The sequence below is a fragment of the Parus major genome, chromosome 5 (assembly GCF_001522545.3).
Source record: "Parus major isolate Abel chromosome 5, Parus_major1.1, whole genome shotgun sequence".
Lineage (NCBI taxonomy): Eukaryota > Metazoa > Chordata > Aves > Passeriformes > Paridae > Parus > Parus major.
In genome coordinates, this window is record NC_031774.1 from 31,176,936 (window position 1) to 31,193,692 (window position 16,757).

At 36.6% G+C, this 16,757-nt stretch overlaps 1 protein-coding gene across 4 annotated transcripts in view; it reads left to right on the forward strand.

The window, feature by feature from the left end:
* RASGRP1 (RAS guanyl releasing protein 1) overlaps nucleotides 1-16,757 on the forward strand; it is a 38,136-nt gene that overhangs the window by 16,374 nt on the left and 5,005 nt on the right. For 2 of the 4 annotated variants that reach the window (XM_015630390.2, XM_015630389.3), the window contains exons 4-15: nucleotides 1,793-1,855; nucleotides 2,920-3,051; nucleotides 4,126-4,279; nucleotides 7,322-7,495; nucleotides 8,199-8,315; nucleotides 9,980-10,255; nucleotides 11,481-11,561; nucleotides 12,227-12,331; nucleotides 13,332-13,441; nucleotides 14,074-14,218; nucleotides 14,903-14,963; nucleotides 15,534-15,680. In XM_015630390.2, the coding sequence (XP_015485876.1) occupies nucleotides 1,793-1,855; nucleotides 2,920-3,051; nucleotides 4,126-4,279; nucleotides 7,322-7,495; nucleotides 8,199-8,315; nucleotides 9,980-10,255; nucleotides 11,481-11,561; nucleotides 12,227-12,331; nucleotides 13,332-13,441; nucleotides 14,074-14,218; nucleotides 14,903-14,963; nucleotides 15,534-15,680 (1,565 nt within the window). The remainder of the gene's footprint in view (nucleotides 1-1,792; nucleotides 1,856-2,919; nucleotides 3,052-4,125; nucleotides 4,280-7,321; nucleotides 7,496-8,198; nucleotides 8,316-9,979; nucleotides 10,256-11,480; nucleotides 11,562-12,226; nucleotides 12,332-13,331; nucleotides 13,442-14,073; nucleotides 14,219-14,902; nucleotides 14,964-15,533; nucleotides 15,681-16,757) is intronic. The other 2 variants (XM_015630392.2, XM_015630391.3) reach the window with 1 other exon arrangement.

Here is a 16,757-nt window from a genome sequence, read left to right on the forward strand (position 1 = left end):
AGGTACTGTGAACCTGGGCCTAAATTCCAGATCTTTTTCTCTCTCTGTCCACTGTCAAGTCAAAGAGCAAAGAACAAAACTGTATAATCGGGATATGAAGATTTTCAACAAAAATTATTTGTCTCACACATGCTCAAAATTGCTGAAATAAATCATAAGATTTTCCTTTCTATTTGTTCCCATTTTGAGTTGACAGCCTGGACTCATATATGTGCGTTTCTGGCTCATTAGGTTTTTCACAATGTAGCTACTAGATCATATTCACAATACTGGCCTTTCTTTGGAATTTTTAATTGTGGAATATGTTACCTGTCTTCTTAGCTTTACAAAATGTTTACTTCTAATTAGATGAGCACAGTGCAGGACAGAGACCTGTCATGCTAAGAATCTCCATCCAATTTTGATACAATTCAATTGAAAAATCCTTTCTTTCCTCAAACTCTGTATCTTCCAGGCATTTACAAGCAGCATCCTTGACAGCAGAGCTTTAATGAAGCATCGACTGTCTGTCTGTAGCAGGAACATCCTGCTGCTTCTCTAATCCCAGGTGTTGGATCAATTGGATCAGTTGGGTCAGTGCTGAGCGTGGTGTGGTGCTGCATTCCACTTAGGCCCATGGGCTCTTGGAACATGGAACAAAGTCAGTGCTTGCATCTTCTTTCTGAGATGGAACACTTTCTACAACCAGAAAAGCAATTCAAGCTTTTATTAGACTAGCATATTTTGCAAGCTTGGTTTTTAACTCTGTGTATAGCTCCCTGTAAAGATATTGAAAGTTAAAGGCAGTTTTGAATGGATCAGGTAGTCTGGGACCCTGGATTTTGCAAAACTTTGCAAGTGTTCCAGCTCCACGATTTCCCACCCCCTAAATTATGGGAGTGATTTTAGGTGGTTGCAAGTTCTTTGTACGTCATCTAATTTCCGACATTCAGAGAGGAGCCCTTAAAAATATTTGGGAACTTATTCAGACTTCAGCAGTTCTATAGTCAGGCTAATGTAAACACACTTAAAGGGCAGATGGCCTGTACCCTCAGATTTGGTAGATTTAGGCTGCAGTTAATTGCAATCAGATTGTTAGAGGATCCACAAGGTATTTGTCATTAAATTGTTTTTCAGACCCTGAAAATATGTGTGTCATCTCCACCAGAAGAATCAAAACATGCGTAATGCATTTTGAAAATGGATTTTCCATGACTTCAACAGACATTGGCTACAATATCAAAACATGTTTTAAAGAGCTAATAGACTAAAAATATTGTTGTTTCTTTCAGTTGCCAGAGCAAGTCAAATGAAAACTGTTGTGTAGCTAGAAAGGTGAGGTTACTATGGAGAGGCATGTTACATTTTGCCCTACCATTGTCTACAACTGGTTATGTTTAAAAGAAAATAGCTTTTTAATTTTTTTTTTTAATGAATTAGCTGAAAAGGATTGCTTCATAAATACATAGATTGATACATTTGGTATGAATATTTCAAATTTTAGTGATTTGTGTCATTAAAGCACAAGTTTAATGAGAGATTATGAGGCATGTTGCAAAGAAAAATGTAGAAACAGAATGCCTTCACTGGTTAACACTACTCAGTACTCTGCCAACTGCATCAATATTACTCACAGTAGTCATAGCTGCAATAAACTTCAGTAACAACCTTGGGATATACTTTGTATACACTTAGGTAAAACCCAAATCTGATACAATATTTGCCATCAGCAGGATGGTTTTTACTGCTTACAGGTTGGGAATGACTTTATGTCATATGTGAATGAAAGTGGTTTTCCTTAACAGTTTTCTACCTATCTTAATGCTTTAGAAAATAACTCTTCCATGCTGTGTGTGAAGATATGCTATTTTGTGAGGTAAGTATATCCTTGGTTGGTAGCTGTTAGTTGTTAGTCTGCAGTCATCCATGTGAGAAATATAAATATATTTTTGCATATCTGAAGTTGACATTAAAATGAGAAACAGGTATTCTGCTTCAGCTTTTCAGTGTTCATTTTAACAGCTTTAGACAAAAAGGTCCAACTGGCTTTTAGCAGATCTGTTTAAGTCAGTGCATGAGTTGTCATGTCATGTCATCAATTTTCAACTGAGTCTATATGAATCTGTATCTTAAACATCTGTGAAAACTGACAGTGCTCAGGAAATGATAGAAGTGCATCTAATGTTATATAGGTCTATTAATAATTAAGTGGGATATTGGAGATATATTTATACTAAGCAAAGCTCAATTGCATTTGGTAGGTAATTCATCTTAGTAATTCTACTTCATCACTTGAAATAGTCCTGAAACACTTTTATTTTTACCTATTAAGTGTAATAAAGTTTGATATCTCAGTTTAGAGAAAACAGAAGAGAGGGAAAATATTCAGCTCTAATAGATTGATTATGCCTCTTTTTTTACACAAAGGGGAAAATTATTAGGAACAGGAAAGGAGAATTTGTTTTAAATTGTGATGATTTTATTATCTCAGAGCAGATTATTACTGGTTATGTCAGAATGCTTTAGTATTGTGTGAGATCTGGTAACATTTTTGCTTCCAGGCAAATTCGTGCATCCATAAGAATGTGCATTTCCATTTTTCCAGCAAGCACAGGTTTTTACATGTACAGTGTTAGGTACTGTGTCTGTCTGGGACGGAGCTCACTTTCTTCACAGCAGCCTCTCTAATGCTGTGTGTTGAATCTGTGAGTAAAAGCCAGCATTATTTTACCTGTTGCTGAGCAGTGATTGCACAGTATCGATGCCTTCTGCTTCACACTCTGTCCCTGCCGGAGTGTGGGATGGGTGTGAGCTTGAGGGTGGAACAGCTGACCTGAACTGACCAAAGCAACGTTCCAAGCCATGCAGGGTCATACTAAATTTCAGCCTAACTTGATCAAAATTTTTTTTTTTTTTTTGTATGTGCTTTAATTTTGATAGGTATTGGATTACAGAATTCTGGATTATGTTCAAAATGGACTCTAAACTATCCACAGCTATGGAGGAATTTCAAGAGGTGGTTCGAGCTAATGGTGAGGAGTTACATTGTCGTCTAATTGACACATCTCAAATGTGAGTGTCAAAGTCTCAATATATTCAGAAAACAAACTTCTGCTCTCAATTTCCTTTACTGGAATATCATGTTGCTCGTAAGACGTATGTTAGCTATCCCTAGAAGAATTTGTACTTTTTTGCAGATGAAATACACATTATATAGAGGAACAGGATGCCTTTCAGGAATGGCTTAGGTTGAATTTATCTGCAGTGTAGACTTTGTGCTGATTCTCTATGACAGCTAGGTTTTTACCCTGTTCAGGGAACTTAGAAAATTTGTAGATGCCTAATGGTTTTGCAAGATCAATTGAAATCAATGAAAAAGGAGAATACAATTTGATTGGGTTACAGATGAGATTAAAAAAGTGTGTTTATATTTTAGCAACAAGGTAAGTGAGAATATAGTTTATTACATTGTCAGACTCTTGATATTGTTTAGATGATTTTGGTTATAAAATACTTGTCATGACAAGAATAAATCCCATAGCTGTACATCACATAGTTCTTTCTTGGGAAGACATCTTTCACTGTTACATGAGAGTGGGATAGTTCTGTGGAACAGTGCAACTGACAAAACAAGTGTCAGTTTGTGCTTTTGAAATGCACAGGCTAAAGCAGAGAGGAATTTGGCATACATTTTGTGTCTGGTTATGAAAGAGGATATTTAGCTTTTCAAACTGAAATAAATTTTATTACTCTGTGGGTCAGTAGCAAAGGGGGGGACACTTCATACTCGGAGATTTCTCAAGGAAGTTCAACAATTATTAAATGGAGGAGTGCTGGATGTAGTCAGTGAAGACAAAGTTACAGACAGCTATTCTGAAAATGTAGAACTGGTTGCAGAAATTATATAGACTCTCATGCTGGGAGTAAGACAGTAGTATAGTACTGAAGATGCTACAGCAATACAATAATGCCTAACAATAATATTTTGTCATATAGTCTCTAATGCATGAAAGGAGTTTGCTGTTTAGAAATTCAGTAGTTCACTTTTTACTGCAGTAAGGCATGAGAACAATGTTACCTCTGACTTAGGGAAAGAGGAAAATTCTGCTCTTCAGTAAATAACTTGGAGTAATTGTGTTTTAAAAGAAATTCTAGGGATTGGTCTAGGAAGCTGACACAGCGTGTAAAGGCCAACACCAGTAAGAAACGGAAAGTCTCACTTCTTTTTGATCACCTTGAGCCAGAGGAGCTGTCAGACCATCTTACCTATCTCGAGTTTAAGTCTTTCAGGAGAATATCAGTAAGTTATTTTTATTTATTTATTTATTTATTTCTATTAAGCAAATATGAGAAAGACATAGAAAATATGGCAGAGAATCTAAGAGAATCTAAGTGGAACGTAGATTCTGAGTCAATACCCTTCTGCTACAACCATATGAGAGTGAGAGAATGAACCTCAGCTGTGGAAGAGTTGGGGCAAGATCAGTTGGAAGGAAGAGGAGTAAACCTTCTTCCAAATCCAAGATCATCTTCCAAAGAAGCTAGTTTTGTTAGAACAAGAGATGTCATGGTCCTTTGACTCAAATCAGTAATTGCTCTGGAGTGGGATGAAGGAAGAAGCTTGGAATATTCTCCTAGAATGCTAACCTTCTGTGGCTGTAGTGAGCAGTGCAGCAAGGCTGTGAAGTGTTTACTGGGCTGCACTGAAGATGGCCACTGGACTCTGCTCACCTTTTTTGATTGTGCATAATAAAATAAAGACTCGAGATAAGAAAGCACTTTAGAAAATGCCATTTTTAATGTAAGGGGGGATAAGCATATTTTATTATACAATTCTCAGGGATTTATCTAATTAATTTTTTCTTTCATTTAATTTGTTTTCTCAGTAATGTTTGTAGCCAATAAGATGCAAACTTCCCTATGCACCTTGGCTTCACTTGCATCATTGTATGCTGCAACGTTGCCTCTTTTCAAACCTGATACCGTTTACACATGGAAAAATGAATGTTAGAGATCTCCCCAACATCTAGGAGGCTTGCAGAGTCTGTGTGATAATAAGACTGAAAGCAAAGTTTTTTCAGTGTTTTTTTTCTGCTGTTGCTGTTATTTAGATGTTTTTGGTGGGATTTTTTGTAACACTACAATATGAAGCTGAACCTGTGCAAGAAAAGGGGCTCTCACTAGATGGTGGAAGATTTCAGTCGTGTTTTAATGTACTTTATTTTAAGCTGACAGTACGTGACTGTGATTTGTGTTAAACTCAAAAAGCTGTAGAACCGAAGTCATGCACAGATTGCTGCCTGTAGGCAGTAATAATATGCAAAGCTTATATAACTTACCATTTTCAAAATCTCTGTGCAGAGGTAAGGTAATTAATGAGTGTAACAAGTACGGTTTTAGTCAGTGTCAGATGTGTCATGGAGTTCCAACAGTCACACACATGAATACATTTTATATGCAGGGTACCTGCATATGTCTTTGTATAAATTGAGCTTACCAAGACTTCAGTCAGAAAATAATATGTAATTTATAATTAACTATATTATTTAAATATTTGAAGAATATGTTCATGATGCCCTAAGCCAAAAAATCCTTTTATTATTTTAATATGGCATCAAATACTGGGAGAAAGACTGAAAATGAACAGCTGTGTTACTAGTCACTGAAATAACTATTTAAAGGTTTGGGCATTTGAAAGTCAGAAGGGAATATTTGATCACATACACAGCATACGGAAAAATCTTCCATGAGATACTATCCATCTTGCAGCAAATTAAAATACAAGGAATGGTGTCCACAGAGTAGTGACTGGAGGCATGCTGGTGCTTGGGAAGTATTTTAATCTATAGTCATCAAGTGCAGGGTGGCCACAGTCCTTGGTAAGAATCTGGATTCTGGCTTCCTGTTGAGGCTCTTAAGTTAGCCATCACCAGAACAGACTCTTGCAATATTTAAGTACCAAAACTTCTTTACTGTATCTGCCATTAACAAGCTTGTTATAGCTGACCTCATTAATAAATGTGTGCACCACAATTAATTAAAGACTTTCAAGTCGTGTTTTAGAGATTAATTTCTTCAGCATTCAAAAGAAAAAAATTCCAAAGGAGATGACTGCTGAGAAAAAAATATAAACTGATTTGTAATTTTACTGAAACTGCTATCAAGTCCATTATTATGTAGTCAGATATCGAAAAATTACCTATCCATACAGAATACTTGCTTAAATTCCAAGATCCAGCCAAACCTGTCTGGGGTTCAAAATTCAAAGAGTAATTGTAATGTAAGTACGATGTAATCTCAGAGATAGCTCTGCTAATTACTAATATTTCTTCCATTTTTAATTTAACAAGGACAAATCTAGAGGTGCCTGCTGTCATATCTGCTTTTAAAGTGCTAATAATTGTTATTAAACAGATGGAAAAATTATAAAGCTGTGAGAAGGTGAGAGAGGGACAATAAGAAACAAAAACCAGCCTGATAATTTATGACCTTTGCTTGAAGATCAATGCTATTCCACATATTCCTGTGGAAAGAAATGTATCTCTCTTACAGCTATGAGTGGTTTTGGTATGATTTTATTAGTGGTCATAGTAAAGAATGGGTGTAAAAATCCCATGTCACATTTTCTGATGGTTCAAATTCATGTGTATTTTTGTTAATGGATAAATGAACAGAGTGGATAAAAATTGCATCAACAAAAGCAAATTATTTCTTTTCTTTAATCTTAATGTAAGAATGGCTTTTGAAAAAAGAAGTGTGTAACAGGTGTTATCTACTGAATAATTTCAGATTTCCTTGATTAAGTAAGAGAATCTCACAAGCTGTATTAAAAGTATTCAGGAATCTGTAGCACTCATTCTTAATGGTCTTATCTTGGTTTCTTATTAATCCCAGTGAACTTGCTTTTTCTATTCATGTAGTTAATTCAGAAGTGTGCCCCAGCGACAGAATACATAAACTGAACACTGAACTCCCTTAAACTATTTCTGAGTTATTAGACTGCAATTTAAATTCAGTTTAACCTTCCCTATAGAGGTCTGGACTCAATGAATCGCTGAAGCCACTGAGACTGGGAGGAAAGCCCCAGTTCTACTCATCTTGGGGTTTGTAAGAGCCAAGGCTCCTGAGATAGGGCAAAAAGATACTTTCAGTTAATTCAATTAGTCAGAGCCCCTGCTTTGAATTCAACAAAGCTTTTACAAAGGAAAGATTTCAGTTTTATGGATATTTAAATGTAAAATACATCTTTCATATTTCATTTAATAAGCAGACCTCTGTCCACACACAGGTCATGAGGCATATGTAACTACATGAATTTTCATCTACACTTCTTTTGTTTAAGTTCTCAGATTATCAGAACTACATTGTGAATAGTTGTGTGAAAGAGAATCCAACAATGGAAAGATCAATTTCTCTTTGCAATGGTATCTCTCAGTGGGTGCAGCTAATGGTTCTCAGCAGACCAACCCCGCAGCTTCGGGCTGAAGTGTTCATCAAGTTTATTCATGTTGCACAGGTCAGTTAAAATCTGGCATGTATGGTGTTTATTGTGTCTTTGTCTGATACAGCCCTTTTTTCTGCTCTTCCCATGCTACTGCTGTAGGGTGAGCTGGGAGTGTTGGCACTGCTCTCCTGGCTCATACACACCCGTGTGTGTTTGTGTGCTCTTACCAGGTGCTCAGACACTACGGTGTCATGGCACCAGGACTTTCTCATGTTCATTCTGAAGAAATTATTTTCACTGTAAAACTAGACTTGCTTTTGAATCAGGGTGTGATATTCCCAGCTGTGGCTGTGAAGCTTTCCAAAGCATGGCTTTGGCTGTAATTAGGAGCATTCCACCAGAAACACCTTTCTGGGTAAAAGGAGAGCTATGGTCCTATTCCTGTTCTTTGCATACTAATTCAAATGCAGTCATAAGCAAGATAATAGGCAGTGTTTCCTACTTGTGCTAGACCGTGGGAAGAGGGGGAGGTACTGAGGAGGAACTTTGAAGACTTAGTGTATTTGAAAATTTAACATTTGATTTAATAACAGAATAAGTTCATGTTACATCCAGTAAAATCACAATTCATTACCAAAAGTAATGAGTTATATGAAGTCAAATGGCACAAACTTGTAAGACTACAGAGCATGACAATAGAGGAAATGAAGATTTGGGTGTGCACATTGAACAACTTGAGCCTTTAAATTATACTGATTTTTTTATGTCAACACAGAAGCTCCACCAGCTGCAGAATTTCAACACATTAATGGCCGTGATAGGAGGTCTCTGTCACAGCTCCATTTCCAGGCTCAAGGAAACAAGCTCATGTGTTCCTCATGATGTAATTAAGGTTAGTATTGCCTCTCTAAGTGTTTACAAATAAGAGAACCCTTAACATATTTGTCACTGCACACACTAAAACCTTACTTTGTTGGATAAGATGGAAAGACAGAACAATAATTTCTTTGGTTTTGAAGAGTTTTTATTAGTATTTAATCTCTACATCATCAGTTACTTCTACACTTCTTGTGACCCCCACCTTTCTTCGAGACTTGTACAGATTCTCTTTTAATCTCAGATGTGATGAGCTGCACTTTCATTTACGTGCAGTAGTAGAGAATAATATTCAAACATGAAAACAGAGAATTGGATCCTAGAATATTTGTGAACCAAATTATTGTCTTCTGTAGTAACACTGACCATCCTTAGTCTGTAAAATGCTAGCACAGAGCTCTGCATTTTGAGTGAAAGGATTGGTTTTGTTCATCTGATCTTTCCATTTGGCAGGTTTTATTTAATTTAGATTTGAACAAATTTGGCCCTTATGCACACAGAGTATGCTGGAATGTTAGGAATCTATTTTAATTTCCAATTTAAGTCTTGTGAAATACCGATGAAAGCTATTAAAAAGGGAAGATGTGTTTTTTAGCAATGCTTCTTAAGAAGCCTTCATGTAGCTTCCTAAGAGACTTCTTAAGAGAATAAGATACTTTATTCTTTTGGAGGTCTGAAAGTGTCCATAAAGGTATCTAATGAGCCTGTTTTGATGACATTGTGATTAACCTAAATGAACAGTGCATACCTGGAACAAAGACCTGAAGTGTGTGACCTCCCCACAGGAAATGGTTACAGAATCTATAAAATCAGTTAGAAAGCTTATTTTAGAAACATATTTTTCAAATTTTGTCATTTTAAGGACTGCATGTGTGCACATCATTTGAGTAACTTTTTTGTATCAAGAAATTGTATACAGGTGCTAATAGAAAGCAGATAAAAATGACTTGAAAACACACTTTGAGGTTTAACTACGTCAAACAATTTGTAAATGTTACAAATTGAGAGCTTCCTGGAGAAAACACTGGTCCAGTGATTTTATTGTATTAATGAGTCAACTTTGTACCTGTATAATTTTAAACAAAGGAAATATTTATACTGCTAGGCTGAAGATTAATTTGGCCTAAAAAAAAACCCCAAGATACTGTTTCTAATTCATTTCCACAAATAAAGTTTTCTTAGAAAGACAAAGAACCATGTCACCTTGAACCATAGTATAACTTCTGACCACACCATGATGGGATCATGGCACAGCATAGGGCTTCTCTGCAGGACCTCTCCAGCAGTTCCAGCTGGTGACCTGAAAACCAGAGATTGCACTCCACATTTTAATGTGAAGATGGCTGCTTTTATGAATGTCAGAGAGCTTGTGCTGTGCTTATACATTGACTGCATATAGATCCCCCTGATTCGAGAGAATCGTATTTCTTTTCATTTGACTAAATGGGGAGAGTAAGGACACCAGCATTACAGACTAGGCTATATATGAACTATCTATAATTACATGTTAGTACCTAATTTATTGGTATAGGAAATCTAGAATACCTTTTGAAGCTTTAAAATTTTCCGAGAGTCATTGTGAGTAAATTCCTTAACAATAGCATGGGAAGTTCTTGTGCTGTATGACAAAAACAGAAACAATAACCAGTGCTGATTTTTTTGTTTTCTTTTTATTTTTAGGTGTTTAATGAAATGACAGAATTGCTTTCGTCTTACAGAAATTATGATAGTTACCGACGTGCCTATAATGAGTGCAGTAACTTTAAGATCCCAATCCTTGGGGTCCACCTGAAAGACTTGATATCCCTGTATGAGGGCATGCCAGACTACTTGGAGGACAAAAAAATTAATGTATACAAACTATATTCTCTGTATAACCACATAGATGAGCTGATACAACTCCAGGAAATGCCACTCCCCCTGGAGGCTAATATGGACCTTGTTCACTTGCTTACAGTAAGTTTGTTAGAAAAGATAAATACATCCAGCTAAAAATGTCATATACCTATCAAACAGCTAAATAGAGAATTCCATTAATTAATTATTTAATGATCAATTAATTAATAATAATCAATCAATGAACACATAAGATTGTAAGTTTTTTTTTCCCCCTGAAGTAGAAATGTACATGAATAGAAGAGAAAAAATTGGTGATACTGATTTATTTGGCAGCAAGGTAGAGGTGCCAGTTCAGCTGTATACTTCCAATAATTTCTATAAGGGAAAGAAATGCTGATTTCTGCTTCACTATAGTAGTATGCACTCTGTGCTTTCAATAAGGAAGGTTCCTTGTGTTGAAAACAAAATCACACGAAAGTTCAGTCTCTCAAGACACCGTATTTCTAGCCAAGTTTCTTCTAGTGCTTAAGAAACTGTCTGACATAAGCATTAGTCAAATATTGTTGATATATTTCACTCCCAGTCATATCTGGTCTGTGTCATGCTACTAAAAAACTGATACTACCTAGGACATTGTTAAAACAAGAGTTTTGATTTCTCCTAGTAAGTTGAAATACTACCTTACATTAAAATAGTAAGTCTTCCTTTCTTGTTTCTCGGTTTTGTTTGGCCTTAACAACTATCTTGTCTTGGAAAAACTAGATAGTCTGCTTCCAGTTTCTGTTTACAAGTCCTGTTTCAGGAAAAAGCTCATAGAAAAAAATGTTTATGTGCCTGAGGTTATTTGTTCTCTCTGGGAGCACTCTTTTGTGAAATTAAGCACATGTCCAGGACCTGAAATACAACTATGTGAAGTGGTGAACTTCTTACTTGTCCCTACTGCTGTTTGAAATTATTCTAAGTATTTTTTTCTTCTAAATAATGTTTTATAGAAGTGGCTATTACAAATATGTAGAACTTTGGTCATAATTTCATGCAGGTATATATGACAGGACATATATGTGAAGGAATATATGACATATAATGTGAAGGAATACTTCATTTCAGTGCAGGAACTTCTGAACTCTCAACACCCCGTGGTACAGATTTCCAGATAATGGCAATAACAGTCTGGAATGTAGAATTGGACACATTTCAAATCACAGTGAACACCTGTGCAGCTCAAGTTCATTTTTTTCTAGGTGTATCTAAATTAGGCACCAAAAATATGAATGCACTCTAGCAGCAAGTTAATAAAGCAGAAGTGACTGTTATGGGATTAAACTAATGTGTCTGCTTTCAGCTGTCCCTCGATCTTTACTACACAGAAGATGAAATTTATGAACTTTCGTATGCACGAGAGCCACGAAGTCACCGAGCTGCGGTAAGGGCCTTTACAGATTCTTAACAAAAGGAGGGCTTTTATGAGTGATTTTAATTTGAAAACAGGATTTTTTTTTAAAAGAAAATTTTATCTCTTGCATTCAATTTATTATTTTATTTTATTATATGCTAAATTGAAAACATTTTAGCTTTTTAGACTGAGTGACATCTATTAAAGCGCAAATTGTTAGGTTGATGATGAAGCCTAAGATAGAATAAATATATGGCAGAGTTGACACCATATCAGGTTTTATAATATGAACACAAAGTCAAAAATGAAGTTGCTGTGTACAGACATGACATCAGTCTTAATCTTGGCAGTTGATACTGTTTTTTTTCAAATGGGGAATTCTTATATGATTCAAATGATGAAACTCATGAGTGTTATGTGGTAGTTTTGTTCCTGTTTCATAAATATGGAAAAGATGGTGATTTTACAGGGCTGTCAGTGAACTTTTTAAGATGTGACAATTTAAGATATGACTGCTCTTTTGAATAGTTCAAGGAAGAGCTTAAGTGCCATGTAATTATCAAAAGAATGATGTTGGATCCAACAGGTCATTTCTGCAGTCCTGTGTCACACAGTCCACTGTCACAAATGGAAGAAGCATAATACTGAAAATCCTTCCATGTGGTACTAATGAAGCTCCTTTCAATTTTTTTCAGCCTATGACACCTTCCAAACCACCAGTAGTTGCAGACTGGGCCTCGGGAGTGGCCCCAAAACCTGATCCAAAAACCATCAGCAAACATGTTCAGAGGATGGTAGATGTAAGTAAGGTTGGCCAGTGTACTTCATATTATTGTAAATCTTTGTAGTCTTAATCTCAAGGTATGAGAAAATACAGGGATGGGACTTCTGACCTCACAAACAGATACTTTTGCCTACCTGTAAATAGCAGCAGTGGCCGTGAGGCACGGATGGAAGCTCCTTCAGTGGGTAAAGAGCCAGCAGGAGGTGTGAATGCTGGTTTGTGTACTTCCAGTCACTCTTTCAGGGAGCCAGGGAGTCCATTTCTACCAGGGCCTCCAACATCATGTTTCTGATGCAGTCTGACAGGAGGCCTCTCAGTGGCTTTGTTACAAGCAGAAATTGCTTTTTCTCTTTCTTTTGTGTCCCCTGCTTTATGGGAAGCTACTAAGTAAGGTGATTGATTCCAAAACTGGTGGAAGTAGAGATGTCTTTGCTTGCCTGCTTCATTGCTTTTCTTTCTACACACTTCTAATATTGTGAGGCATCCTTTGATACATGCTGTTTTGGAATATATTTCTAAATTTGTTCTAAGTGTGCTCCTTGCCTTGTGGCCAGTGACAAACAGTAATTCATTCCACAAGTGGAAACAGGTGTCTGCCTGACAATTCTGGTGTATAACTGATTTCCTCATAACACTGAGCTGATAAAATAAGCTAGACAGCTACACTGATTTGGCTACAGAAACCACTATTGAGAGCACTAACTGAGAGCATTAGTACCAGTTGTATATGTGGGCCTGGACAGAATGGTCTTAAAGCAGAAGTAAAAACCAGCTGTCATTGTGCTGTGAAGCTTTTAGTCCAGCCTGTGGTGATTTACCTATGTTTTGCTGCAAATCAAGAAATCAGAATGCTTTTTTAGTCTCAAGAAAAAAAACCAACCAATTAGACTGGTGCACTGTTTAATAGACACTGGGAGAAGATGGAAGAGGAAATCCATAAATAATAATGGGAGGCTTTCTAAAGTGATAATTCAGACCATCTGCATTATAAACTATTATGCTATTACCTCGCACAGTCTGTCTTCAAAAATTATGACCATGATCAGGACGGATACATTTCCCAGGAAGAATTTGAAAAGATTGCTGCCAGTTTCCCATTCTCATTTTGTGTAATGGCTAAGGACTGGTGAGTACTTGTCTATCAACTTTGTAGCATCTGTTTTGGGAGAGATTTAGGGGGTTTTGTGTTTAAATTGTATTTTATCATTAGGGTGTTAAAAGCATCCTCCTCAGGCACAGACAGAAGCGAAAACATAACTGACAAAAGCATCTTCTAAATGTGTTGTGAGTGACATCTTCATTGGGCTTACAGCAGTGGTATCCAAGCTGATTTAGAAGGAAAATCAGACTATTTCAAATCATATTCAGTATATACTACTAAAGAATTTCCCTACGATAAAGGTGTCCCTTAAAAATAGAGAATTGGCAAATGCGTATTTTGATAAAATCAGGGACTTTTTTCTTAACATATTACAGCACGGAAAAATACAGTAGTGGTTATTCATAGGTTTACTATGAAGTAGTTTTGAGGTTGCATCACACAGACAGGTATTTAATTTATCCTGTCAGTCTGCAGTTTAAATGTGTAGATAAGCTTCTGTATATTTTGGAAGCAATTGGCAAGATTATTGAGATTGCTGTAGTTTTTTGCACATTAAACTATTGCTATTTTAAAATGTGAAGAAAAAGACGATTAACTCTCCCTATGCATTGAACAAAATGTATGTCTCACCAACAACTTTCCTTATTTATTTCCAGGGAAGGTCTGATTAGCAGGGATGAAATAACTGCTTACTTTATGAGGGCTAGCTCAATCTATTCCAAATTAGGACTCGGCTTTGCTCACAACTTCCAAGAGACCACTTACCTAAGGCCCACTTTCTGTGACAACTGCGCTGGATTTGTAAGCTTACTTTTTAATAAATTATCTTTACATTCTTTGGAATTATGCCTTTTTTATCTCTTGATTGCCTTGTGTCATATACAGAAATGGATCTATATAAACCTTAAGTGAAGTTATGTAGAACACCAGACTTCTGCCTCTGTAGATGTTTAAGGTACCCTTTACTCCCCTCTTGGCAGTGCCAGTATATCTAAACATGGTTCATACCTTGTGGGGTTTGGTTGTGTCGCCAAAAACACTCTCAGGCAAGACTTCCTAATGCAGAGACTTCTACTCCACAGGGCTGCTAGAGCTCATGTCCTGATACAAACATGACATGCCCCTGCCTGTGGCACAGGAGGTTTAGTAAAACTGACTGTCCTACCAATCTTCTGTTCAGCTGAGATCAGACAAGGGTGCTGAGACAGAATTCTCCATCTACTCCAGCTCCACAGAGTCTTGAGGAACTGCCAGGTCTCCTGATGTATTCAGTAGACTAGACTAACTCAAGATATTTTGTCATTGACACACATAAAATATTCTATTTACCTTATGCTAAAGGGGTAAATAGTTCTATTTTGACTTTATGATTAGAGGTGTAGGAAAACAAGATATTCTGCGAGAGCTCAGATCTTAGAAAAGAGTGGAGCTTTTACTGTATTTTTCATCTGGATGTATCAAACATGCAAAGATATTAATATGTAGGCTTTCTGTTTGTTTGAATTTCAGCTATGGGGAGTCATTAAACAAGGATACAGATGCAAAGGTAAAGTACTTTATACTTTGTTAATTTTAATCCATAATTGATAGTGAATGACAAAAACTGATGATCATCCTGAGATCCATGGCTATATCTATGGACCCATTTAATCTGACCTCCCAGGGAGGACAATACTGATTCAAGAACAGTATAGCAGAGAAGAAATGCAGAGATGGAGAACTTGTAACTGACACCTCTAATGTTTTGCAAGATGTGACTGAATTCAGAGGGTTTGGAAACAGACCCTTGGATGCAAACATCAGCACTCTGTGAACATTGTGCAGCACATTGCCAAAGTCTGTTTTGCAGTTTTCCTCCTCATACAGCTTTCTCTGCAGCTCCTGCAGTCAGAGCACTGTTGTGACTGAATGGTGCCATTTTGTACTTCCATAATGAAAAGGAGTTTTAGACATATATAGCAAAGAGATGTCAATTTACAGATGTGTGTTGTTGCAGGTAATGCACGTAGAGAACACCTAAGAAGGTTTCTTGCTTCCCAGGAAGGCAGTAGTGTGAGAGCTACCTTAGATGCTACACCAGAGCCACTGAACCATGTAAATGTTGTTTTGTTTACAGACTGTGGAATGAACTGTCACAAGCAATGCAAAGACCTGGTTGTGATAGAGTGCAAGAGAAGACCCAAAACCTCAGTTGCAGACAGCAGCCCAACATCTGCTCTTGCTTCAAGCCTCTGCCCAGTAGGAGTCAAAGAACAATTCCACGGTGAGAAAAGATCACATTAAAAAGATTAAAATATGTAGATAAAATTTCCTTTGCTCCCTTTTCTTTTAAATCCGAGTTATGCAGCATCCTTTTAGGTTTTGTTAGTTAACTGCACTGTTTTATCAACATAGAAACTAGAACCAGGTGTCAAGTAACACCATTTCTGCTCTAGATTATACTTTTTGTGAGATTTCTTGTCACACTACACAATGTATGGTGCACAAATGCCAGCAAAAAAATAAGTAAATCATCTTCCATAATCTCATGAGGACTAGATGCCATGACATGAAGACCTGACAGGTTTCCTTAACTTTCTCACCTTGACAAGCAAGTCTTGCTTTTTAGCAAGTTGTAACATTAACTACTGCACTGTTACAATTCTGACTCAAATTTTAGTGTGGAGTTTAAAAAGTCAGTTTTCCTACATATCTTTGTGCTAGGAAAACCAACAGCTAATTGTCTATTTCTTCCACTTCAGTAGCTGAATCTATAGGAATATAGATTTGTCTTTTACAGAATTGGAAATGAAAAATCTACACCTCTCTGTTCTTTCCTCCTTATATCAAACAAGCTGTATAAAATTTTCTTCCTGTGTATTACTGTGTAGGCTTCCAAAAAAAGAATGTTGTACTTGAAAAACACTGGGATACTTAGGTTGTTTTTTTTTTTATTTTGATGTTCCAACTCTCAGCACATTCACTTTCTTTGAATTTCTTTCCTGCTCTTTGCCTGTATTTAATGTTTTTCGAGTCTGCTTCCTGCCACTTTGTCAATCTTTTGTGCTGTATTTAAGACTCATACTGCTGGATTCCTTCTTAGGCTTCCTATGAGCACATATGTAGAGCTCAATGCAGCCCATTTCTCCTGATGTGCATATCTGTGATTGTGTTTGAAATGGCTGCAGCACTACATAATAACTACCTCTTACCCATATCAAAGTTTTCTTAAGCTGACCTTGATGCCACACCTGTTTTCTTCTTACTGATCTGTATTTGTGTTACTGAGTCAGGGCTAAGAGTTGTTTCAAGAGACAGACACAACATTGAGAAACTTCTAATGACACCTGTTTTGGAGAGC